The 26,958-nt window shown below is 41.8% G+C and overlaps 1 protein-coding gene across 2 annotated transcripts; it reads right to left on the bottom strand.

Moving 5' to 3' along the window:
- Positions 1-217: 217 nt before the first annotated feature.
- Positions 218-22,727, bottom strand: acap1 (ArfGAP with coiled-coil, ankyrin repeat and PH domains 1). 2 transcript variants are annotated; one of them, XM_044021214.1, is made up of 24 exons: positions 22,463-22,727; positions 22,248-22,356; positions 17,508-17,565; positions 14,216-14,335; positions 13,203-13,256; positions 13,003-13,061; positions 11,401-11,584; positions 11,047-11,091; positions 10,823-10,918; positions 9,313-9,387; positions 9,111-9,223; positions 8,521-8,572; positions 8,128-8,228; positions 7,733-7,844; positions 7,385-7,596; positions 7,247-7,316; positions 7,009-7,103; positions 6,138-6,331; positions 5,962-6,012; positions 5,617-5,789; positions 4,649-4,758; positions 3,198-3,308; positions 3,047-3,108; positions 218-912 (listed from the first exon to the last, which is right to left on the bottom strand). In XM_044021214.1, exons 2-24 carry the CDS (start codon positions 22,298-22,300, stop codon positions 815-817), a joined length of 2,298 nt encoding a protein of 765 aa, XP_043877149.1. In that variant the 5' UTR covers positions 22,301-22,356; positions 22,463-22,727; the 3' UTR covers positions 218-814. The 2 variants fall into 2 exon arrangements, with proteins under 2 accessions (XP_043877149.1, XP_043877150.1); XM_044021215.1 differs by having other exon boundaries at positions 22,248-22,727.
- Between the last annotated feature and the right edge of the window lie 4,231 nt (positions 22,728-26,958).

Raw genomic sequence — 26,958 nt, 5'->3', positions numbered from 1 at the left:
TTTACGTTTTTTTGTATACTGTGCATGTAAATATATATATATATATATATATATATATATATATATATATATATATATATATATATATATATATATATATACACTGTATGTAGCAAGCTCCATCACAAAGATGGCTCCCTCTGCTGGAGATTTGACATCAAAACATACAACCACATTTGTAAATATTTAGTTATTCTAAATATACAGCAGTTTGAAGCACAATTAAAGGTATGGTTTATTTGAGCATGAGACAAATATTAAGTACCTTAAACAAAATACAGTCATGAACCATGTCTAAACATGTTTCCAATGTAAAATATTTAATGGAGGACAGAGTTTCACTTTGGTTTCATGTAGAACGTAAACAGAAATGGCAGAGGAATAGAAAAACCTTTTTTTTTTTTTTTTTGGTTTGTTGGTTTACAAAATAGATTTGCTGGATTTAATTAGGAAAATCTTGGCAGAGTGATGGCGTTTCCCTCTGCTGGACATAAAAAGTACCTCATGCTGCTCTCATAAAGCTGCTCCAGTGTTTCCACTTGAACACAGTTGTTTTCTGCTGTGACATGTTTGGACAAAGAGTTCAGTGTCTGGAGCGTAAATCTCTCTGAAGTCAACACCAGCTGAGCCATGACTGAACATGTGGCAGGTAGCCAGGGAAAGTGTGTCTGTGTGTGTCTGTGTGTGTGTGTGCGAGAGAGAGAGAGAGAGAGAGCGAGCTGAACGCTGGCACGGATTCTGGATGTGTTTTGTAAGAATGTCTAGCTGAGAAATGTGAGATGTGGGCCGAGGAGACGGCAGAGCCAGCAGCTGCTTAAGATTTAGGGTCTGCACTGCGGCGTTTGAGCTTCTCGGGGTTGTTTGAGGCCATGTGTGAAAAGTCTCTGAAGATGTCCTGGTATGTTTCATCACCTGGGGGAGACCACAAAGAAAGAAATGAGAATGAAATCCTGACATTAAAAGTTTACAATCTGCTCAGTTTAAAAAAAACAAAACAATCACACTGACTAATAAATTAAATCTTTCTGGTTCAAGTTCCCTTTCGTTCTGGGGACATCCTCCATATTAAAAGCCCAGTGTGTGCCATTCGGGAAAGTATATTGTCAGAAATTGAATACAGTACCCATTAGTACATTTGTGCAACTGTATGACCGCTTTAAAATCAAAAGTGCTGTGGTTTCGTAGCCTTAATTTTACAAAAACAAAGCTTTATATATAAACTGTAGGCAAAGATAATTTCTCGTCTGCAAAGGCCACTGCAGTTCCCTGAGAGGGGTGAGCAGAGGAGCGCTCCATTTTCAACATTAGATGTTACCAAAACTTACATACTGAACGTTTAAAGGACCCACGCTCTGACCAGTTTGTTCATTTTGGCTGCGAGAAACATAGATTAACATATTAATCTAAGGCTACAAAAAAACAAATTATTTTTATCTTACAGTAATTGTACACGTATGCATACATATTTATGACACATATAGTCAATTTCTGTTACACACCGGCTCCTAAAAGCTGCTTAACACCGTGATTCAAACACTACATCATTTTTTTAAGGGGACATGTTCAATTTCAAGGATTTCAGCCCCCTCCCTCAACTATTTCCTGAACACATTCACATTGATGAGTCATAGCCCTAAAGCAAGAGGCATGCAACTGAACAAATACGGACCAATTAATGGGGCATGCACATGCTCTTTACCTCTCAGTGTTCAGTAGGTGGCACACTGCACAAGCAGTTGAGAGCAGCTGGACGTCTCAGCGGGCAGAAGACAAAGGCACACAAGTGCAGACCACAAAGGAACACACACACACACACACAGTGATAAAGCACAGCACGTCAAATACTGACCAGCAGTTTTTTTTTTTCAAGCAGACAAAAAGACACACGTGTTTCCATTCCCTCATGAGCGAAACCTGAATACGCTTTAATAATGATGTCGACTCATCATGAAAGAATGGACTTTGCAGCTTGAGAAAAGGAGCCAAATGACGAGAAAAAAAAAAAAATGCAAACAAACCCCAGATGTTAAGCACAGAGCTATTTGACCTGACTCCTCGATGTTCTGATAAATACAAACATGTAATGTAAAACAGAATAAAAGCTCAAACTGCATCACTATTCACGGAATAGCTGCAGGAAACCGTCCTCGAGAACAAAACCTACTTTAGCTTCACTGGACTAAAACAGTACATGATAAAAAAAACAACAACATCTGATCAAAATAAAAATATCCCACATCTACAACATCATAAAAACAGACCTGATCTAGGTCTTATATGTACATGTATACACTTATATTCTGAAACAGTCACACAACAATATATATATATATATATATATATATATATATATATATATATATATATATATATATATATATATATATATATATAAAAAAGGATGTGTGGAGTTTGTGGTTTTCAAAGTGCAGGATAGTGTGCGTTTGTAATTCAAAGTGCATGTGGAAATATTTCACACAATGTTCACTCTTTGCTTCACATGACATTTTCCCGTGTTTACTGATCAATAGATCTGTTTTCATTCAGACTCTGTCGTACCCCTGGTTCTTTTTTTTTTGAAGTGTGGTTGTACAATGTGAGGCCTTCGAGAACCAATCTTAAGACTATGTTTGCTGTTCGCTCTTGTGGTAAGAAAACCCTTTTTTGCACCTGGAAACTGAAATCTGGAAACCGCTGCACTCGTCTGCACCAAAGGCCATGGAGAAAATCACCGACTACCATGTGCCTTGATTTAAATTTGCTGATGTTTTCCAAAGGACTTTGGTGTGGAGATTACCTCACTGTACAACCACACTCCAAAAACAAGTGAACCACTTATGTGATACAGTCTCAGTAAAGGTTTTTTTTTTGTTTTTTTTAATCTTAATCTTAATTAATAATTCAATTGACATTTACTCCCACTAATCATTTTGCCCCCCAAGAGCCCAGCCACTTATATGATTCTTTATGGCCTGAAGGCTCTTCCTGGTGTGTGCCAGCCCCCCACCTCCCGTAATGCCCCCGGACCCCTGACCCCCTATTTGACCTGGCTGGCCGAATGCTCCGTCCATCTCCCGCATCTCCTTGTTCATTTTGGCAATCCGCAGCCTGAAGAGAGCGAGAGAGAGCATCGGTCAGAGGAGCTGCTGTGGTCAACTGTTTACATCGTCACGTCTCTCTCATCACACAACACTCACAGAGTAACGATGTCAGCGTTGGCGTTGTCCACAGCGATGGTTATGGGGTCTTTCTGGTTCTTGTCTCTGGCATTGTAGTCTGCACCTCGCTTCAAGAACAGACACACCAAACTACAAAAGAAAAGACGGTGAGAAAACACGAAGAAGTGTTTTCAAAATAAAAGCCTGTGTAGTTGATAGCCAGGTAATCCCTACTTTCGGAAACCCTATTCAAACAAAGCAACGCACTCAGCTTGTGTTTTGCATTTTGAAGAGGAATCCAAATGAGGAAGAACAGCATCCGTTCAGGTGTGCAAAGGCTACAGTAGTTCCCTGACACTCTTGGGAAAAGGGAGGAGTGAAAGGAGGATTCACCATTTGATGCCACTAATTCTTACACATTGAAACTTTCAGTTAACATTTAGTTGCTCCGTCTGCATGGCTCCTCAAACACGTAAAGGAATGTACTACAGTCCCTGTGGCTCATTTCTTGCAGGACTTATTTGGTCAAAAGCAGAGACTGAGTGAGTAGAGACAACTCAAATAACCCACACAAATCTCTTTTTCCTCTTATTCTTACATCATTATGACAAATCACATTCCAAACGTGTGCAACACAACGGCGCTGCTCTGCAATCTCACCCAGGTCAGAGAGAGGTAAAGAGATTAGATCCAGACTCCAGCTTTACTTTGTGATAAGCATGGAAATACTGGGCTCCACTGATAATGCGATACTTACATTTCCTCCATTTAGAAAGCAAACAATGGAGTCGTTTTCATTGCTGTGAAGTGACCGTGAACGCCGCGTTGAAATTAAATATCTGACATCAATACCTGAACTAAATCCCGTCCTGTGAATACAGTGTAACTAAACAAACATTCCACAACAACAGCAGATTCTGAATCTGGCACTTTTCCTTTCCTCCCTGTAACAAGTCATCGAAAAGATAAATGTGTTGTAAGGCAAAAAAGAAAAATGTTCCACAGCTTTAAAATAAAAAAAACCCAAACCCATTGAAGGGGAAAATATTAAAGTGGTGACACCAGCCAGCGTGTGTGCTCCACAGGAGCCTGGAGTCATTTTAATTTGAATTCATCCTTGCCTTGATGCTGAGGTTCTCCCACTTGACACAGCACAGAAAAGCCACTTTGGCAAACAGGGAGAATAGGTTTCGCTCTGTTAATGGTGCCGGGCACCGTGCCCACAGGATTAAATAGATTTAGTGTCCAAGTAATCAACTCACCCATGCTCATATATGAGTTCACAAGCTTAAGAAATGACTCACAGTGGTTGGGATTTCTGCAGGTTATTATTTCTGTTGTGCGTCTTTTGTTATTTTTTATTCTTACTTAAATGTTGATGATTGGTCGATTTTTTTTGATAACCACCAAAGTATTAATCCAGCCTCAGTGGTCTGTGTTTGACAGTATCACTGTGTGTGTGTGTGTGTGTGTGTGTGCATATGTCCTACCCAGTGTGACCCAGGATGGTGGCGTGGTGCAGCGGGCCTCTCCCGTTGCTGTCCGCCTGGTTGACGTTGGCGCCGTTCTGCAGCAGGAACTCACAGGCAGCCAGGGCGTTCTGGTCCAAACACAAAAAGACATTAGTCCTGGTTTGGTTTCTTATACTCAGATAACACACACACACACACACACACACACACGACTTACTGCAAGTCTAGAATTAAAACACCCTGTTAGTCATGCCTGAAGATCGAAGGTGTCGGTCCCCATGGTTTCATAGGAAGTGGATTTAAATTTTTTTTGTGTGGCAAGCAACCAACATTGACAGGGTTTATCCTCTGGGGCCCCAAAACAAAAACAGAGTGTTAAGAATTATTAATATGGCCCAGTAAAACCATTAGGAGAGAGCAGAAGCAGCTGTGACGTTTATATAAGACACAAAAAAATCCACACACATTGTATGTGATTTTAATTTGTTTTAAAAAAAAGGCCCTCAGGGAGGCGCTGTAGAGCTGCTACATTAACCCTGAGACAGTCTCCATTATCTGAATTGTGTGTGTTGTTGGTTTGTTTTTATATTGTGATTTATGTGATGCATTGTTTGTGAAGTGGCCTGTGAATCCCCCCCAAAAACGTCCACATCTGTGGATGATAAAGATGATGTCATAACAAATGAAATCCAGTTATTTGGTTTTAAGCTATAGTACAAAGTGGCCTCCAGGTGGTGCTAGAAGTAAAGTTAAGGTGGATCACCAAAATCTGTATGTACTGTATATGAGGTTTTTCTTCCCTCTCTCCGTCCGGGTCAGTGGATGACCGTCATGACCCAACCATCCTATTTATAAAGCCTTGGGACCAGCACAAGGAGTACACTGGGTGTGGACAGGGGTTCCCCCCTCCCAGCCATAGACCTGGCAGGGACTCAAACCTGCAACCCTTTGGTCACAAGCCAAGTTCCCTTTCCACTTGGCCTCACCTCTGAGACGGCCTGTATCAATGGCGTGCTGGACTCTTCCGCCACGTTGACCCAATTAACATCGGCGCCGTGAGCCAACGCGTCCGCCATGACGGGGAAGTTCTGCAGGGCCGCAGATCGGTACAGCAGCGCCCCGGAGTGAAGCCTGCTCAGATCCTCCTCCTCGTCCGTGTCTAAGGGCAGCAGAGTTTGTTTTTTTAAACGCTTTTCCTCCGTATGACAACTGCTGTCATACATTTAATGCGGAACAAGAGCGTGTGTGTTTTAATCAGCGCTGTGCAAGGTTGTTTTTGTCAGGTCATGTTGTACAAACGGGGAAATGTGCTCTTGTGTGTGTTATCTCACTTTTGTGAGGACTTGTATTGTTCTTTTGGACAAGGTCAGTGGAGCTCAATCCTGAGGAAAGACACACACACACACACATACATCACCATGAATCACCATTTTGGGAATTGTGTGTGTTTCTCTTTTGTTAATAATTACAACTTTTAACCAATTTCCATTCATCCGCCCGTCAGTACCTGTGGCCCGGGGCAGAGTGGCTCGGTTCGGTTTGGGTTTGAGCGGCGGCCGCTGTGCACTGCGGTCCTGCGTGGTCGCCCGGTTCCTCGTGACGCTGGACTGTCCAAGCGGGGGGTTCTGTCCGGTCTCTGGCAGCTTGTGTATGAACTTCTTTTCAACGTACTTTGATCGTATCCACGACTCCTTGTCTCCCCTGAAGGACAGAAAATGACAGAAAGAGTGACGTGGGGACGTGTCCATGTTTCTCCGATAAACTGTCTCCCGGTATGAGACAGAAGACAACACACACTTGTTGAACCTGCTCTCACGTTGACTCCACTACTTGCTTGTGCAGCTATGCAACAAGAATGCTCTGCAGGATGATTTATCAGCTATATAATCAATATGAATTACACCAAAACATCCCAATAATGTAAAACAGGAATGGAAGCTCATGCCGCAGAAAGCTCAAAGCCAGTTTAGAGAAACTTTAGTCACAGTGTCATGTACCTGCACTTCCTGTCTTGCTGCGGCACAAGAGAGGAGAGAAGAGGAAGTCAGAAAATAAATCTCGAGAGAGTTGTAGGCGAGAGTGTGACAGTACATTTTACGGTTATTGTGAAAACATGTCGAACACACGCACACACACGCACACAGAGGCAGAAGTTAAGCACAGTAGGAAGAGATGAAGTGTGACTTTTGTGGTGATGAACATGTGCACCTTTAAAACATTGTCATTTAATAGAACAACACATGTGTAAAGTTTAGTGACAAAACACGGTAAAAGAACCACCGCTCTGCATTTTTATAATAACGTCAATAGCGTATAATAATGTAAACTGAACTGCATGTGTAATTGCTCTTGTCAACGATTGCATCGATCATTCGTACCTGGGACTGGAAGAGTGTGGCTTTTTGATGGTGATCTCATCAATGCGGGCCTCATAGATCCTGTTGATTACTGTGTTTCCCAGTTCACACATCAACTAAAGAAATAATAATAAAAAAAAGAGCATCGCTAGTTGGTTAGGAGTTCAGTTAAACAATCATTGCATGATCATTATTCTCAAAGGAGCGTATTTGTCAACACAGAAAAGGCAGTAATGAGGTTGTGTGGCCGTTAAATTACCTTAATGAGCTCCGGTTCCCAGGAGTCCAGAATGAGGGAGCGCACCTTGGAGAAATGGACTCCCAGGCTCCTGTTAGACAGAAAACCTATTAAAACTAACACCGTGTGTGTGTGTGTGTGTGTGTGTGACGACTGTACCTGTGTATTCCAGAGCAGGTGATACACAGCGTGATGCCAAGGTTGATGGAGGCCCAGTCAGGACCGGGCTCTCCGCAGTCGCAGCACTGCCGGTTTCCTGAGATGGCCTGAACCTCCTCCAGCGCCTTGCAGCCCTGGTTCTCCTGATCCGCTCCGACTCCTCCTCCCCCACTGCCCAAACTGCCCGTCGACATTGAGCTGCAGCGCCGCCTCTGATGACCACACAGCAATAAACGTATGAGAAGATGGACAAAAATTTGCACGGCCTCCTCTGGAATCTCCTTGGATTAAAGTCACACTCAAAAATTGCTATATAAATATATGATGTGTGTGTGTGTGTGTTCTCACTGGGCTGTTTGGGTCCTCTCTTCTCTCTTGAAAAGCTGATGCGATGCTGTTTTGGACGGCAGTAATCCAGGCTTTCTGCTGCCTTTCTGAGTCCGCCTGTAACAAACAACACCTGCAAGTGCACACACACACGCACACACACACACACACACACACACACACACACACACACACACACACACACACACACACACACACACACACACACACACACACACACACACACACACACACACACACACACACACACCACACACACACACACACACCACACACACACACACCACACACACACACACACACACACAGCCCCTTTTTCTTAGTACGTGAGAACCGCACATTTAATCTACGCAGACACCCGTGTGCATGGACATGTTTTGCCCGCGCAGACTCACTTTGACGGGGAGACCACTTCAAAGCAGAACCGCCGCTCATTTTCTGTGCTGGGCTTGACCGTGCAGAGACGCAAGTCCTCCACCACAACTGTGGGCTGGTCCTGACAGAGGCGCACATGAATGTGGACATCACACATCTCATCGTCTGTTTTTGAATTCAATCTTTGTTCTATGTTTGGCTACTTGTGCTCCTTAAAAGGTCCAGTATGTAAGAAATGGTGCCAGTGGCAAAGAACGGAGGATTCTTTCTGCTGACACCTCCCATTCCCAAGAGTGTCAGAGAACTATGGCGGCCTTCCCATACCTTGGATAGAATTTTAGATTTCTGCTAAATGTTACATACTGGACCTTTATGGAGATCACTAAAAAAGGCATTGTGGAAAAAAACATTACCTTGACTTTCTTCTGATACACCAGCTGATTTTTTTGAATTGAAAACCAGCGCCTGGAGAGAAGACAAAATAAAGCCCTTTGCAGTCATTGTTGCAGAACAGATACACTCACACACACATGGAGCACAGTTCAGGGACTACTTTAAAATAAGACAAGTGAAGACCAGAGATAGCACTCAAACCTCTGCCAAGGCCGCTTAGATTCCCGTAGTGTCAGTACACTCCCCTATGTTGCAGTGGAGTGATGATTGTGAAAAAAAGAAATTTTGAAAAGTGATAGTCAGGATGTAGGGCAGAAGTAGCATTGGCCACCAGGGGGCGACTCCACTAGAAGCAAAATGAAGTCTGTTTAAATGCAAGTCTATGAGAAAATGAGATTCCACTTCTCACATGACTTATAATTTCAGTTACCTTCAGGTAAATGGCCTCTCTATCAGCAGAAAATGATGTCGCTCCAATTTAGATGGAAATAGATAAGTATGAGTGGACACCAGTGTGATTGACAGCTGGTGAGAGTTTGTTTTGTTTTGTGATGTCCATTTTTAAATAAAGACTATGCATGTGTGAGACATGTCATGGGTAAACGTATACCTGCTCCAGGTCTTGAAGGCGTTGCTGGCTCTCTTGTAGAGGTATCCTTCCATGGCAATCCCATTAGCTGCATCAGCATTGAAATCCATGATGGAGTCATCATAGGAGACATCCTACAAATATTTCACAGGAAACAAATGAGGTGATTTCCTTGTCATTGCATTTCTATGTTGTTGTTTTTTTTTTTACACGTTTATGCTACCTTTTTCTTGATTGCGGCGTGTCTTTGCTCCATGTCCCTCTTGTCTCTGGCTGAGTTTAGGACAAACTGAGTGTGCTGATGAGCGCAAGACACAGAGAGAAAGTCATTCTCCAGACACGGCTATTGATTTTCACATCATTTATATCACTCATCGCTCATAATCACTCCCCGTGATGGATTTCTTCCGGGCTCCAACATAAACAGCTTTAAAGAGCGACCGGAGCGATTCTACGAAATGAATACATCCCTAAATAATACTACAATACATTTAGTGATACTTCAAAACACTTGAAAATGGGGAATTAGGTGAAAAATAAAATAAAGAAGTGAAGACAAATTCAGATTCTGGTATAATCTGACTCATGGCACATCATGGTATTTCACTTTTTTATGCCTATTTATTATGTCTTTTCTTTCCTCTCACAGTTAAAAACAGTTTGCGTGTGTGACCGTGACAGAACAGGGGAGAGGTTATCAGTCCTGCTGACTCTTCACGAAAAGGGAATTCGGAAGTGTTGAACATCCTGTGCCAAACTGAGAAACAACACTGTGTTAATTCTATCACTCCTCCTCCTCCTCGTCCTCCTCCTCCGCTCTGTCTCATCTGCTTATTCTCATTCCTGTTGTTTCCTGCTCAAACAGGAAGAGCGTCAAAGTGCAAGGTTTGATTCGGCCAGTGAACGCTGACACGTTCATTTCCTGTGTCAAAATGTGTGAAGCCAAAAAAAATAAATAATTGACCCGACAATAAAACTGCTGCTGGAGTCTTTAAGGTTGATAGTGAGAGTGTTTGATAGATAATTTTAAGAAGCATGCAAACACACACGCATGCACGCATCTACACAGGCATGTGAAATACTTCCTGTTGTTGCTCACTATTTCCTGTCATGGTGACAGCGTGATCAACTCCGAAAGCACCAGGCCCGCAAAAAGAAAACGACCATATGATTCCAGATAATTGAGCACAAACATGATCTTGTCCCTACGTCATTTCACCAACAGTTACTTTTGAATCCACTTCCTGCTTCATGAACCATGTTAAAATGTATATTTAGTTTTATTTGAATAATTGATTGGAATTACAATGTAGTATTCCTCTGAATACAGCAGTGTGGGGACCTGACAGGATATGCCTTTGTATTCTATGCACGGCAGATGTACATGTGTGATTTATAAAAAGAATCCACTTACAATATCAAATTAAATGTTACACAAAGACACATTTTTACACAGAAAAGTCCAAAAAAATAAGTCCAAATATGATAGTGTATTTTTCATCTCTGAGATGGTCGAATTTTCTTGTTTTTATCCGATTATTCTACACTTTAATCACGTGCTGGACATAAAGTTTGCTTCTATCAGGTTAAATCCAGGGCAGGCAACAGTATCTGCAGAGCATTTCAGGCATGAAGAGTTTGCTTTGGGTCATCTGTTGTTGGCACCTCACACTGGTTTTCCAGAGAACCACAGTGGTAAGAAAGGGAATGAAATGAGTCCAACAAACAGTTACCTCTTCATTCAGCTTTCTCCGATAGTCGTCCAGCTCTGACAGGGACTCGTGGCCTTGTTGGAAGAACTGGGCCTGGGCCTCCATCAGTGACAACATCTGACACCAAACGGGAGGATAATCATGAACAAGGACTCTTACATGGGACGTTTCTCACGATGAGACGCCCTCAAGAAATCCAGCACAGCAATGTAATGAGCTTGAAATAGGTCGCCGTGTGAACTCACTGCCATCAGGATGTCGGTCTTCTTCTTGGCCTCGATGACGTTGATCTGAAACAAAGGGAAACAGTGGGTTCACAGACTTCATGTTTCCATAACCAGAAACTCTGGGGCCAGTTCAACTGCACAGCGACACGACCACAAGCATGGAGAGAAACCCGGAGGTGTTTTTGATACTTGACTCCACAAGTCATAACTCATTTTAAGCTTCATCTGTCCCTGAAAAGGCTGTAGTAGGTTTTTATGGTTCTGTTTAGCCTCTCGGAAGTCTTTGATTTCGGCTTTCTCCCATATATAGTCCCAGTTTAATGAGATCCTGCTTTTGAGATTACATGGTCTTCATTCGGTGTGCTTCCTCACCTCCAGGACGTAGTCCAGGGCCTCAGACCTGAAGGTCTTACGCGCGTTAAGCAGCGCGTTACTCGCCTCCTCCACCTCATGTTGCTTTCCCCGCGGGGCCTGAGCGTTCCTCACCAGCGCCCCCTCCAGGGTTTCGCTGCTGCGCTCAAACTCCTTCCGCACATCTTTGAACCGACGGACGTCCCTGCGAGAGGAGAAGAGTTAGGGTTAGTTCACCGTGACATGTTCATTGTAAGCAGCACAACACGCTTTAAATCTGGCGTCTCAAATTCATCTCCCTCCCCAGGTATAATTACCGAGACATGATGAAGTGAGGAACAAATAACCCATTAACCCAGCTGGAGAATATGTGGGGGGTGATGGGAACTCTCATCGTTTAAGGAGACTGCCAGTCAGGAAGTAAGTAAGGTAGTGCAACATCCGGTATTTTCTATGAGAGTGAATTAAAATTCTGCGGCGAGTGTAATTCAGTCATCCTTAAAATGTTTATTGTAGCAGCAGAACGTGGTTTGAATTTGGTGTCTCAGGCTCTGAACTCAGATCTCATGTCTCCCTCCCATAATATATACAATCTACTTGGTGGATGCTGGAGCGCCGCCGCAGCTGATTCAACACGTGCAACAGTAACGACGCACAGCAGAGGCAGTGATGGGAAAGCTCACAGCCATTTCCCAGGAAGTAAGTAAAGGTTTATTTTTGAAAAGCACGGCTACACGGAGGACTGTGGAATGTGAGGCACGTCACACGCGTAAATCGGTGCAGCTGGAGTCGGCCGCCTGAATAGCTTGCAGGCGTCGCTTCATTAAAAAAAAAGGGAAATTGAGGTTTTCCATTCACCCCACATTATACGAAAAAAACACAAAGCAAGTTTGTGAGATGAGGTCTATGAGCAAGAGGCGTGTGCTCTCTTTTAAAACCAATGCAGAGCAAGAGTAAGAGTAAGTAATTGTGTGTGAATACTTCTGATGATGAATTATAGAGTGTATACTTTATCAGGGGTCAGGTCGCAAAATGATTTTGCAGAATTCTTTTCCGGCCTTTTAATTCATTTATTAAACAAATACCTATTAAAAATGCTAGTTTACCGATTCAAAATCATGTTGTCACACATTTGCTCTTGTAACTGTGAATTATTTTCATTTTTCATCATTCAGTTTTTTTTTTTTTTATTAACATCATATATATTTTTTTTCTATTACTGTGAATTCAAGTTTTCATACTGGATTAACACTGTGTCCATGCATATATTATTCACGTGCTCTCCGCGGAGCATTGTTTAAATTCAACACAGCTTATCTGAAGAGAAAGTGCTTATGATTATGAGTAACATTCAGATCTACGAGCTGAAAGAATGAGAGCGATTCATAATCCGTCGCTGGCTAATGACTATTGTCAGATTCTATCGCACATCCTCTCCCTCTCTCTTATCTAATCCACCCTATTATTCCAACGAATGAGCGTGGAGTCCAAATGTGAAAGAAGGAAAAATGGAGGATAATGGTTGGTGAGTAAGTCAGTGGCTGACACATACAGTATTACACTGTTGCCAGTGTGACAGAAACAACAAAAAGAAATGGATTACATGGAAAAAGGCTCACTCACTCTTTCACAAAGCTCTGCAGCTTCGTCTTAACGGACTTCTGTGTGGTCTCGATCACCTCCTAGCAGGGAGACACAAAGATAACTGCCAAATTCCAAATGTAATGCACTCAGAACAGCGTGCTGCAACCTTGCTTGACCACATACAGCTGATAAGAGTCATGGCTGGAATGGAGACAGAGAGCCTCAGCACACATACTCACCCCCTGTCTCTCCAAGATATCTGACAGCTTCTGGGAAAATGTGTCTAAACACTCCTGCGGAACAGAGATCTTAGATTAGACTCGCTCCAAATTCAGAAACAAAACACTCGAAGGTGTGTCGCAACAGGTTCGGCAACAGCGTCCAACTGCCCGAGTAAGAGAGAGACCCGACATAACAACGGAAAAACAAACAAACAAACGTAACTTTTACAGTCGGCAATGTACTGGAATGTACTGCAATGACGCCATCATTTGACAAACTAGGCTAAATGTCAAGTGTGAAAAGGCCCCTGGTCCACTGGCCCCCAAAGTCTCAATAAAAACACATACGATATTAATTTTGTAAGAACAGATATGTGCTGAAGTGTAATCCTAATCATAATAGGGAAATAATGTTTTCAAGGGAATTCACCATGAAAACAGACCGCTTGACTGATGTCCAATATGTAAAGAATGTTTTTGCTACTTTTCCTCACCATTAGACAGCATTTACCAACAGAAAAATTGTGCTTTTTGTTGCTTTTTAAACCACTACCACCCTGCACCAGCGTCCATAGAGAAAATCACTGATTTTGCATCACGACACAGAGGACAATTTGAGCCACTACTGCCTACATCATTAAGTTATAATGAGTTATGACTTCTGTGCCTGAAATTCTTTGTTTTGATTTTCCCCAAGTGACACAAACGTACCAATCGATGGAGTGGTAAGACCAGCAACTCCTGTGTCACAGTGAGCTAAAAAAAAAAAATGCAGATTTTATCTACTATTTGGTGCGGGAGAGTAAGGAGTTTACAAACGTCTATTTCCAGTTGAAAAAAATCTATCTCACGTCTTCTTAAGATATGGTGGACTTAAGCTGGTAGTAGATCTTATATGGTGAGTCTTTTCTTAAGACCCAGGCCGCGTCTCAGAGACGTCAGCGCTGACACACACATTTAATGAACCCTGAACTATCCCCGTAACGTGACATAACTCCCGGAGGACTGGTGTGTCAGTGCGCTCCTCTCACCTCCATCATCGTGTCTCTGGAGCACTGGTGTCCCAGCTCCCTGAGGCCGTTGACAAAGCTCTTGCTGGTCTGGCAGTAAACTCTGCCTGCTTCCAGCATGGCCTGGCATTGTTTCACAAGCTGCAGGATACACAAAACACCTTCAGTACTTCAACAAAAGCGCCATAAAGAGCATGAAAAATGACACATAATGAAGAGTTATGCCGGGAGACTATACGCAGAAGCAATAAAAGAGTGAGACGTTACTGGATTTACTGACCAGAGTTCTTTAAACTACAGTGGTGGATTTTACAGGCGGAGTGCTTTCATAGATATACTGAAAAAAGAATTAGAACTGCATTTATTGATCTTTTGCCCATCTGGAGGAGGCAGAACAAGCTATAAACAAACACTGTTCAAGATATAATTCATAGTTCATAAACATTTTTGCATTAGAATGATGACACGAAGGTTCTAAGTAGCAAACGTACATGAGCTGAAACGTTTCCCACACTTTAAATCAACAGAAACACATTTTTCATTCTGGCGGCCTTTTATTGACGTCATCTGCTTCAACAACATTGCTATAACTTTCAGGGCAAACCCTCTATGCCAGCGTATTGTCTTTTCTTTGTCATTTATTATGGGCATTTGTTATTTATAATGGATCGTGTCCACACGTTGCCACTTGCTGCTGAAGCTGCTCAAGTGCAAATTCACAGGGGAGAAAAACAGACGAGACGACAGTTCTCTTGATTTCCTGCTGCTTCCTGCCCAATTAGGGGTAGGAATCACAGGGTACCTCACGATACGATATGTGATACATGGTCCATGATACCAATAATAATCACGATACAACGATTCTGTGCTAATCAATATCATATAGCGGTACCTCATGATATCTGTCTAACTGAAGAAAACAAAACGTCGTTAAAAGTGCAGGATTTCACTGTTTATTCACAGCATAGAGAACAAAGTGCATAAAGTCTATGTATTGAATGTGGATGGAGCAACTCTTAAAGGAATACTTCACTGATTTACATTTAGCTTTGTATTACTAGAATAGGAGTAGTATTTTTGAAAAATCGTGCTTCCCAACAGCTGAGAAATATCTTCATTCTTTTCTTTGTTACGTGTCCACCAGTGACACTTGGTCCTGTTAGCGTAACTGTTAGCAAAGATGGCAGACACTGTTTACATTCTGGGAATGAGGTCCCGTCCCCCTACGAGGGATCTAAAAAGTGCAGAATTAGCTGGTGGGCACGTAATGTTTTTTTGTTACGTGCCCACCAGCTAATTCTGCACTTTTGAGACCCCCTCACACTCATTCTCAGAATGTAAACAGTGTCCGCCATCTTTGCTAACAGTTACGCTAGCAGGAACAAGTGTCACAGGTGGGCACGTAACAAAGAAAAGAATGAAGATATTTCTCAGCTCTGGGGAAACTGAGGTTGGGAAACACGATATTTCACAAATACTACCCCTATTCTAGTAATACAAAGCTAAAGTATTACTTTAACGTAGCTTTCTCCTCCATTACCCTGCTGTAAACTCCTTCTTCTTCTGCCAGGTAACTTATAAGAGGAACTATATTTAATGGTCAGACAATGTGTGAGAATCTATGGTGGCTTTTGCATACCAGAACTGACATTGTTGTTCATTTGTTTAGTAAGCTTCTGCTTCTTCTTCTGTGAAACACACACACACACACACACACACACACACAGACACAGACACACACACACACACGCGCTGTGTGTCTGTACAGGCCTCTGTGAAGCAAGGCCCTTCCTTAAAATGCTTAAAATTGTGAAATGATTAAAAGCTTTTATGGCCACAAAAACAAACACATTATATGTTTGCTTTATTCTTTAACAAACATGCTTTGGGGTATTTTGGTCGATAAAGCCCTCGTAGACATTTAGACACTGGACCTTTAAAAATCATTTCTTAAAGAGGGAGGTCAGAGTTCATCTGCAGAGCAGAAACAATGGAGAATCACAGTTTTGCTCAAAGGCACCTGCACGGATCTGCCTGAGGAGTTTAAACCTGGTTGGTCCAGTTTTCCAAATGACTTCCTGCCACCACACGTTACACATGCACAACACTCTGCGGGGAAAGTTAAATAAACCAAATTGTTTGTTCAGTATCGACAACGTGTTCTCTGTGGAGCAGTGTGGCATTTTCGTGCTCATGAACAGAACAGAAACACAGTGTGTGACTTGTAAATTGAATAGAAATGAAACTGTGACGTGTGAACATGTGAGGGGTGAATATAATTTATCCCATCAAAGCAGAAGATACTGAAGTTCTCTCTGTGGCAGGACAATACAATGGGGAAGCGGCGCCCGCATCTACTTCTTGTTGACTTCAGGTGAAATACACCTCAGCCACCGCCACCTGCCTCTCACTTCACTCTGTCGTGTCCAACTAATGCCAGGTGGCTGTTTCACAAAAACACAATTTTAACCGCAATGCAATCCATTTCCTTGCAAATCTTGGTTCAATAGAATAACTAAGTAAGTAAAATACATAAAATACTGACAGGGTAAAAACAGGTAAAACACAATAAAAAGTATAAAACAATCGGAACCATAGTCTAACAAGAAGCCTGATTAAAAAGATACGTTTTTAACTGCGTTCAACTGTCTCGGGGCTACTGCTTCCAAGGAGCGGTCGCCTCTTGAAATAAGTCATGAAATGGGTCTTTGGGACCACAAGACTGTGGGGGTTTCAATTTAGAGATTACGGAGATGGAAGAAACTGTTTTTTATTAACTGTTTAGAATGTTGCTCAAAGGACATGGCTGCATGGAAAGGGCTTACAAGCCGGAGGGTTACAAGCCCTTTCCACTAATTCTAGGAAGGTTTCTAGTATGGGTTAAATGCAGAAAAGGAATTTCACCTGCGGGGCTGATAAAGGGCTCATTTAATTCAATTTAACTAAAGCTGTACTGTATGACTTTTAAATAGAAACAAATGTCCGTTACATTCAAACTGCTGCCAAAATGTGTTCATACAAAGCAGTGTTTAGATTTGGTGTCACCCGGCAATACCACAGGAAGTGATTCTTCTCATGTCAAGACAGACGGACACGTCATTAACAAAAGATACGCACTGCAGCTTTAAAGGTTAACCGGAAAATCCAAGCTAAATCCACTGTCTAGGTTTTGTAGAATAGCTCTCTCTGGTTTGTGTGTGTAAAAGTGTGTGTGTGTGTGTGTGTGTGTGTTTGAACATTTCCACAGAGCAATGACTCATGCGGGTGTTATAGACGTATGGGTGTAGGTGTGAGGAGGAGTGTTGTAGCTCACCTTGTCTAATCGCGTCTCAAGTTCACTGACGTCATTTTGGACCACTTCGATATCGGCTCTGAAACAGACAATCACACACACAGTCATACGCGGCACTCTAATGTCAAAGGTCACTGTTGCATCGAAGCCAAGGGAGCTTAAAATCCTGCTAGATTTTATGAAGAGAGACATCAGAGCCAAACATGTCGTCAGTTGAAGTGAAATGATGAGTGCATTAATCTTAGTAAAGGAGGGGGGAAATTAAATCTGTTGAAGTCATTCATCAAGCACATGTGGCTCCACCCGCTCCACTGTTCTCTCAATGACAGGGCAATTAAGTGTTGACTAAATAAGTAATTTAACCACTTAAATAATTATTATGGAAAACATTCAACAAATGATCAAAAGACTGAATGAACATATGGTGAAACAATATGTCTATGTTGTCTCACACTGTTCATGTCTGAATTCTATTGCTTTTCATTTCTGTATGGTGCATGTTTTAATTCCAAGTTACAGGAGGATCAAGGTGTCGGTCAGTATCTCTATCGGTCCCATATTGGTCAAAATCACTGGATTGGATGGTGGACAGATAAAAATGTAAAATCCGATACAATGCAAAAATCATATACAGTATGTCACATGCTTCACTATTCACAGACTGTAAAAACATTTTGAATAAAAATCAGCAAAAGCATATTTGTTACAGGGTTGTAGAATGATGTCTTTGAAATTTGAAATGACTCAGCACAAATGTTGTCATTCACAGCTTCATACGTTCATAAATGGTCTAAAATGACTGTATCGGAATAGTATCAGTATCAGTAGATACTCGAGTTTGTGATATAGGTATTGGACAGAAAAAAGTGGTATCGGCCCATCCCTACAGAAAACATTAATCTTCTTCTTCTTTCATCTACCTCTATCAGATAAATGGATGGTGTCATTAAAATACCAAAAAGCTAACCTTTTGGCTCATGAAATTTCACAACTCAACATCAGCCTCAACATTAATACAGGACCGTTCTATATTACTCTTTTTTATTACATTGGTATTTTTGGACTCTTAAAGATCATGAGCATAATTTAACATGCATCTCTGTGAGGGGTAAAACACAGCCTGTACAGATTCTTCAGTCATGGCAGAGCAGGAGGTAACAACACGCCATTCACATGCACAACACCGTTCAATTGGGCTACTTTCCTTTTACCAGTATACAAGCAAAAGTGCAGAAATGATTTATTGAATGAAGTGTGTCTGCCTCCCCAATGCTAGGTGGCGATATGCTTGTTGGTATAAGGTGTTTCCCAGTTTAGCTGGCAGTAAGCACCATCCAATCATCCATTTCCTACTGCTTTATCCTCCACATGATGGTTGCGGGGGTGCTGTGCCCATCTCAGGTACACCCTCTCACACTAATATCACCAATGGTCAATGTAGAGTGTCCAATTTACCTAATCCCCATATTGCATGTTTTCAGACTGTAGCAGGAAACCGGAGAACCCACGCACACACAGGGAGAACATGCAAACTTCACGCAGAAAGGCCCGTGTCCTGACTGGATCGCGAATCACAGTCTTCTTGCTGCAAAGGCAAGAGTGCTAACCACTACACCAACCGTGTGGCCCTATGTCAAACACCAATCTGACTCAATTCCCGACCATCCGTGAACTTTTGCAGACGCAGCAAAAGTTCAGTCTCATCCTCAGTCCAACCTGGTTTTCATCTGCGTTTGTCATGGCCTGATCTGAGCCCGATTTGTTCAACAGATGTGCAGCTACTTCATGTTGAAACCCTAACCCTACCTGTAACCATGGAAACAGCCTTCATAACAGGAACGACTCGAGCAGCCACAATGTTGTCGTACTCGCCTGTGCGCCGGCTTCTGCTATTACTTTCAGGCTCTAAGCTGCGGATAAGAACTGTGGCGCATGCACAGAGCCTCCAGGCCAGCTTGAGTCCCACAGTGGTCCAACTAAATGTGTACGTACAGAATAATGTGGATGTTTTGGTTCCACTTTGAGAGATTTGAGTACAATTACGGTCAGACAGATATGTTAACATGGATTTTAAAGCCTGGTTTTCATTGGATTAACACAATCATTTGTTGTTTTTCATGTAAACGTACTGACCGAGGGGATGATGTAAAGTATTCAGACTGTAAAGACAACCCTCTTTTATGCCACAATCAACTTTTCCTTTCTCACACACATCTATGGTCATGTGCAGAGCCAATACCGTGCCTGTTTCTGGTGAGACAGTGAGTATCGTTTTCTCTCTGCCTCCTGTCTCAAACATGTGGTTTCCGCTGCCTTCCACCAACAGTACAGAGAGAACGAGAGAGGGAGAGAGAGGGAGAGAGAGAGAGAGAGAGAGAGAGAGAAAGACAGAGAGAGAGAGAGAGTGAAGGAGGAAAAATACAGAGAGACTGAGGGAGAGAGGAAGGCCTGGACAGACAGTAATTGTTTGTGTCCCTGTGTTTGTTAGTGTGGGGATGCTGGAGTCGAAGGCTGAGGTCACGACCTTGCGAAATAAGTTGGCCAAGGAGGGAAGGAAGCAAATTAAAGGAAGGGTGAACAAGAAAAGTGAAAAGGAGGATTAAAGATTCCTCCGTTTCATTTCCCCGTGCAGTGTCACAGATTATGGAGGCGCTGTAAGGCGAGAAAAGAGAGCTGAAGTTTCCGCCGCGGTTTCTGCCCACAGAAAACACACTTCCTGTCTCTCCTGTTGATCACCTCTGCACATCTCGCCTCACTTCCTGTAAGCCCCCCCCCATGCAATAGGTTACCTAGCAACAGGAGGCACAGCACATTTGAGTGACTGCCCTCCCGTGTTTTCAGTTCAAGAATCTGCTTTTTCTATCCTCTTCCTCCACTCTCCCTCTTTTATCACCATGAAGGGTGTAACACTTCCATCAGCACTTCTTCCACACGAGAGCTCGCTGCTGCTGCTGCTGCTGCTGCTGCTGCTGCTGCTGCTGCTGCTGCCACAGCTCAGACTTTCCACTTTCCACAACTGTGCCAGTATCAAAAACTCAAAATGGGCTAGAGAGAGATAGAGTCCAAGACTCATGGCTGAAATATGCCAAGTCAGATGGAGGAGATGATGGCAGCAGCAGCAGCCACAAAAAAAAAAGAAAAAGAAAAAAGAAGTCAGACACACCCAAGTTTTGCCAAACCCCTAATCTGCTTGCAAAACCGACTTAGTGACACTTCCCTTCTGATTAATTACACCAGATGCTGAAACCGTGTGGAAGGAAAATTCAGACACTGATGATGTGCAGGAGGTGCATTTGCACATTTGCATGAACACAGTATCTATCTATATTGGGCCTTTGTTACACTGATATTGAATAACACTGAATTTCAAGATGAGTTATTATTCAAATATTGCCCGAACAGGTGGGAGTATGACTGAAAACACAAAGGCATGTCCACAAAAGATGGAATTCCCTGTGCCGCTGCTGTATACACACAAACGCTCCCTCAGTCAGGTCTGATAGTTTTGCTTCAGAGTTTTCATATGAAGGACGCAGCAGGCAAATAATGTTACATCGATTCCGTTCGCTGAGACTTAACAGCGGCAGGATAATAACGTCGACAACAAGAAAAGTTACACACTGCAGCTTTAAATATAGATGAATTTCCAGGGCTAACACGGGTCTACTGCAGACCTTATCAGACCTGAGATCAGTGTGTTCAGCCCTGCAGGCCCGCATCCCTTTATTGACCCCAGCACCAACACGGACATGACACAACTTGACCCGGAGGAACCGCTGATTCAATCTGCAGCTCAGTCTGGTTTGAAACTGTGCGTGGTTATGTGTTTTTCATTTTTTATTTCCATCTTTTTTCAATTATTTACTCAAATAGTCTGGCATTTTTTATAACCTACGTCTGCGCAGCATAACTCTGGAAGTTAATTAAATGATCTAAGGTTAGATGTCAGTTATGACCCGAGGAAGAAATGATTTGATTCAGGTGGTGATCTGAACAGTGTCTTGAAACTGTGGGAAAACTTTATTCTTCAGTTTTACTCACTCTTATCCATCTATTCTTAAACAAGATTATGAATATAGAGTCTTGTCTCTAGTGTTTCCTCCTTGGTAAGTCAGAAGACACGAGTTTCCTCAGGAGCCTTTTTTTTTCCCTATATTTTCTATCCTTAATGATCAATTATGGAAGAGTGTGTGTACATATACTGTGTGTGTAGTTATATTTAAATCTTTGTGAGGTCCAAAAAAAAGTAAAACCTATCTTTGTTGGGACATTTTGTCTGGGCCCCCACAACTATAAAGGGTTGGTGTTAAGGTTAGGCACTTAAAGGGCCACTTTACTCAAGAATAAAATACAGCTTTTTTTACTTTTACTCTTATTTCAGGAGATAAATGTTATTTGATCACCAGACAGTGGATCTGAGGAAGATGGGATTGAAAAAAAATCTAATTCAATCAAATCAAATTGACAAAACGGAGCTTTCAAAGTCACTTCCTTGAAAGAAAATAAAAGCTGCACAGCATCATACTGATTTTAAGTTTACTTTTCATTTGACCAAGTGGGGAAAAATAACTATAATATAAGTGATAGTTAAGGTAAGGGACGAGTTAGTGTGTGTTTGATTGGGTGAGAATATTGGGTTTAAAATATGTGATATATTGTTGGTTTCATCCAACCTAACAAAGTCCTTCTGTGAGTTACAGCCTGACTTGAGCATCAGCACAGAAGAGGAGGAGGAAGCTGGTGGAAACAGGTGAAACTCACCTGAAGCGCGGAGAGTCTTTCAAACACTCCTCGAAGTCCAGTTTGACTGTCATCCCTCTTTGTTTTGTAGGTCACGCGTCAGTGAAAAAAACCTCGGTGAAAATCCTCGCTGTGGACGGTGGCGGAAGAAAACAGAACAAAGTCAAACTTACTACGTTTCAAGGCTCCACAGAGGAAGCGCGTCTCATGACTTCCTTCATGAGACGTTCACTTACACTTGTAACGTGTTTTCCCTCCTACAGCTACAGCTGCCGCACATAAGAGCCACGAAAGGACTTGTCACCGCTTATGAATGAAGTGGACGTTGACTGCGTTTGGTGCCATTATACGCACAGTTTGACAAAAACAACGTAAAACAAAGTATCCTTCGTGGCGAAGTCAGATATAATATTCCCCCATGAACAGCCTGTGGAGTGGATGTGGACTCGCTCTTCCCACGGACAGATGCAGACTGCACAGTACTACGCTCTCGCTCTCTCTCTCTCTCTCCCTCTCTCTCTCTTGCTCACTATTTCCGGGTTTCTTTTCTTAGGACACTACACAAAATGACGGGTTACGTTCAGAGGTCTTTAATAACGTGTAGGTTGAAACTCCCCTGAATGCCATCACGTGTAAAAACAAAAAAACCCTATAATGTCTGCTCTGACATTTAATATCATGGCTACAGTGTGTGAGTCATTGTATTTGTGAGGTCCACACAATGTACAAACCTATCTTTATGGGGACATTTTGTCTGGGCCCCACAACATTAAAGGGCCTTTTCAGTGTTAAGACTTGGTTTTAGGGTTAGGGTTAGAATTGGGTTTAGGTATCTTCCTTTTTTTATGTTGTTACTTAAGTAAACGTGTTAAAGTAGTATGACATTTACTCTACTTCAGTATCAAAGGTAATTTTCTGACATAAAACTTACAAAGGTTTAAGTTTAGGTATTAAAAAAGTGAGGTGAACCATGGGCGAGTTGTCTTTCAACTGGGAGGTTGTGGGTTCATTTCTTGACTCTGCTAGTCTATATGTGTCTTTGAAAAAGATACTTAACCAAATGTTGCAGCGTGTGAATGGGTTAAAACTGTAGTGTGAAGCAGCTCATCAAGACTAGAAATGCTCTATATAAATATAGACTATTACCAACGCTTCTTCTGATTTTATCTGGTAGTAACAAGTAACTAAGACAGTTAGAGGAAATGTAGTGGAGTAAAAGTAAAAGATTTTGTACTAAGTTAAGTTAAGGGTTAGATTTAGGCATTTAGTTGTGATGGTTAGGCTTAATGTAAAAGGTTAGAGAATATATGCGTGTCCTCAGTACTGTAGAATGTGTATGTGTGTGTATTCCACTCCTTCATTTTGAATGAACTGTGAGCCTCACACACTCACACTGGGTGTGTATTCTTGTCTGGCAGCCTTTTGTGTTTTTTTTTGCTGAGGTGCAAAAAGAGGAGGCACCCAGTGCAAATGAATAACCTGTGTGGAAGCCCGAGTAGGCCAAGCATGAATGAGCCTCGTATGGTAAAACAAATGCATATAAATAAAAAAGAGAACAAATCAAATCTACAATCTACAATAATCCTGTCACCTGGTTACACTGTCACTTTAATCTGTTACCGTCACTTTAAACCCTGAAACATGTCACTTTAAATCTGTTAAATTGCACAACCAGTGTTCACTTTATGTACAGTTCTTATTTCTTGTTTATATGCATATGTTTACACTTATTTTATGCATATATGTTATTCTAGTTATTTGTAATATTTATATTTTTCTTATGTATATTTATACTTTTTTTTCTACAAAAGCATCTCTTTTTCTACTTTATGCTGGTGTTTTGTGAGTGGACAGCAAAGTAAGAATTTCATTGTACAGGGAAACGTGTTTCTTTACTGTGCATATGACAATAAACACTTTGAATCTTTGAATCTTGAATTGAATCAAATGTGTGAGACTAGGCTGTGATGTTCTATTGCTTTGATACAGACTAGATGATATATGCTTGATAAGGTGTTTCCCCTTAAAATGGCAGTCGTCCATGACAACTGATTTTGTCTCATATGTAATAATAATAAAAAAAGACTAGTGTGTTAGCACTATTCTCACCAGTATATCACCCCTCCATGTTTGACGACGTCGACCAACAGATCATTCAGGCACAACTGTAAACACGACTCAGCAAAACAGGAATGATGGTGTTGTTGTGACTCATGATGCTATAGAGGCTGGAAATGTGAAACACAGGAAAGGTTTGTGGACACTTGACAACGTTCCAGTCACATCAAAGGTCAGAAGTCGGAACTCGTCGTAGTGACACCTCTCCACCGGAATTTCTGAAGCAGGAGTAAAGGCATTCTCTGGAAAATGGTTCATATGATGATGTTAAAAGTCAAAACTCAAGCGTATGAACATGTTTACATTTTAGGACACTTGTGTCTGACACAACGGGCACAAGTGACACAAAAAGACCAGACAAACCATTTCAGTGTGTGAGGCAACATTAAATAAGCAACTGTGCTTTGTCATCACCACACACACACACACACACACACACACACACACTAAAGACAATGTGAAGCCTGTGGTTTAGAGACCAGACACTGAAGCCAGAGAGGTGTTCAAGTGTAATTACAGTCACTCAAGTGTGACTGTGCTCTTTCTTTACAGTGTTGAACTGCACAAACATCTATCTATCTATCTATCTATCTATCTGTCTATCTATCTATCTATCTATCTATCTATGTTTGTCCTTCTGTCCACCTGTCTGTCTGTTTGTTGTGGCTCCCCCTGCTGATCAGAATCAGCCAGTGCAGACTCAGTGAGGGCCTGAACTGGCTCATCTGAAAACAACGTAACATTTTTCACGTTGGTTCATGTGATGTTGCAGATAATATTTTCCCTTCTCCGGGGAACTATCTCACAGAGGATCACAGTAATGTGGTGGTGCCTTCACTGACCTCAGCTCTGATTATACTAATGCTCTCCTTCTCTCTGCCTCTGTGCGTGTGTGTGTGTGTGTGTGTGTGCGTGCGTGCGCCAGTGAGTGAAAATCTCAGAAGCAGTTTATCTACAGTCATAGACGTAATGGAAAGGGCGTAGTTAAGTTGCTGTGTTGCTAAGTTGCTCCATCAAAATAAATAATGTAGGGGAGTTTATTTCAAATATGTTGCCCTACACTGACAAACACTGGGAATATAATATTGATGACAAAGAAAGTATCATAAAGTTCTGAAAAATCAGGGGGAAAAGTGTAATAATAATACAAAAAGGTAACCAATAAAAAACTGTTTTATGAATGTAGGTCTGCTTGTTTTGTCTTCCCTGGCTGTACCCAGCTGGCCTTGTGCTGAGTCCCTTAAAAATAATCCGCCTCCTTTTCCAGAACGCTTCAGGAGCGCAGCGCTGCGCCAAAAACAAAGACAGAGCTGGGAACTCGTGCGTAAACGGCGCACATTCAGAGCGCAGCAGACGCAGTCACCCGCGCACAGACAGTCTGCGGTTCTGAAAGACAAATAAAGAGTGGTTTTCGGACCATGTCAAACTTGGCAACTCGGCAGGTTTGTGTTTGTCTTTGACAGGAGGAGATCCCCGTCTCATCTGTCCAACTGTCAAGTCAGACAGGATCCATGGTGTCACATCCGGTGGCTTTTTCAAAAAACAACATGACATGAACTGAAACTACAGAAGACATTTGCATAATCAATTGCAAATTTTACCAAAGTCACATCACATGTCACCACAGACTTATTTTTAATCCTGGCTCTGTTGTCAAAGTTCTCTGTAGCTGCTGTCTTTGATGATTCAAATCATACCATCCAGCAATCTGGATGGTATTTTAACCAGGAACTATAACTTTGTGTTTTATGTTACATGTATAATCTGATTACCATGTCTGCTTTTAGTAATTGCTTTTATTTTCCTTATAGATCACTTTATAACGCATAGATTTGCAGTTTTGAGACATCTTTTGACATCTTACAGACATGACAAATGTAGAAAATGTGAAAGAAGAACATGTAAATAAACATAAAATATTGATACCACCAATAAGTATGTTTGTATACGTGTATATTTACTTCAAAATAAAAGGCAAGGCTCTTGATTTAAGAGGGATGTCTTGTTTCTACGGGAGCCTGAATGGACAAACCAGCCAGAGGGTGTGTTTTGTGTTTAAAACCTTACAAACAGCATACAATGTTAAGTGTTTTTATTGCGGTTGTCCATATCATTATTGTCAGTCATTTCAATTTGCATCATAAATAGCTTTGTTATATTGTAAGTGTGTATCATTCCATATCACAACAAACACTTTTACTTTGAAATTCTGTGAAATATGATGGAATATTGTGACATCATTTTAAGCTAATTTCCCCACATAAGTGAACTTTTTTTCCCCATGACCAGACTTGACACTCATTGGCCTTCAGGTCATTTGAGTTTGAGACCCCTGCTCTGTGGTATGTGGAGGCCACCATGGTTGTTACAATCTGCAGTTCTGTCTTTAGATGTCACACATTCACACATGATGTACAGGACCTTTAAAATACACGACAGACAACAGAACCACTGGACCAATACAATAAATATGGAAAGAATAATTAAAAAAGACCCACCCACATCAGGTGTTAAATTAAATAGTTTTTTTTCTTTCAAAGATAGAGCTGACCTACTAACAATTTTGATGAGATAACCAGTGTTTATAGTGGAATATATTTTTTAAAGAAACAGG

This window comes from Solea senegalensis, linkage group LG3 (assembly GCF_019176455.1).
Source record: "Solea senegalensis isolate Sse05_10M linkage group LG3, IFAPA_SoseM_1, whole genome shotgun sequence".
Lineage (NCBI taxonomy): Eukaryota > Metazoa > Chordata > Actinopteri > Pleuronectiformes > Soleidae > Solea > Solea senegalensis.
The sequence above is the reverse complement of the archived record's forward strand: the minus strand, read 5'-3'. Positions and strand labels throughout refer to the sequence as shown.

Bases quoted from the DNA above. Each gene is read 5' to 3' on its own strand.
- acap1 (XM_044021215.1), bottom strand. From the start codon at position 22,300: ATGACAGTCAAACTGGACTTCGAGGAGTGTTTGAAAGACTCTCCGCGC. The intron at 10,919-11,046 runs GTGAGTTCACAC...GTTTGGTGTCAG, and splicing joins AGACCGACATCCTGATGGCA to ATGTTGTCACTGATGGAGGC. The intron at 7,317-7,384 runs GTACAGTCGTCA...TCTGTCTAACAG, and splicing joins ACCTGCTCTGGAATACACAG to GAGCCTGGGAGTCCATTTCT.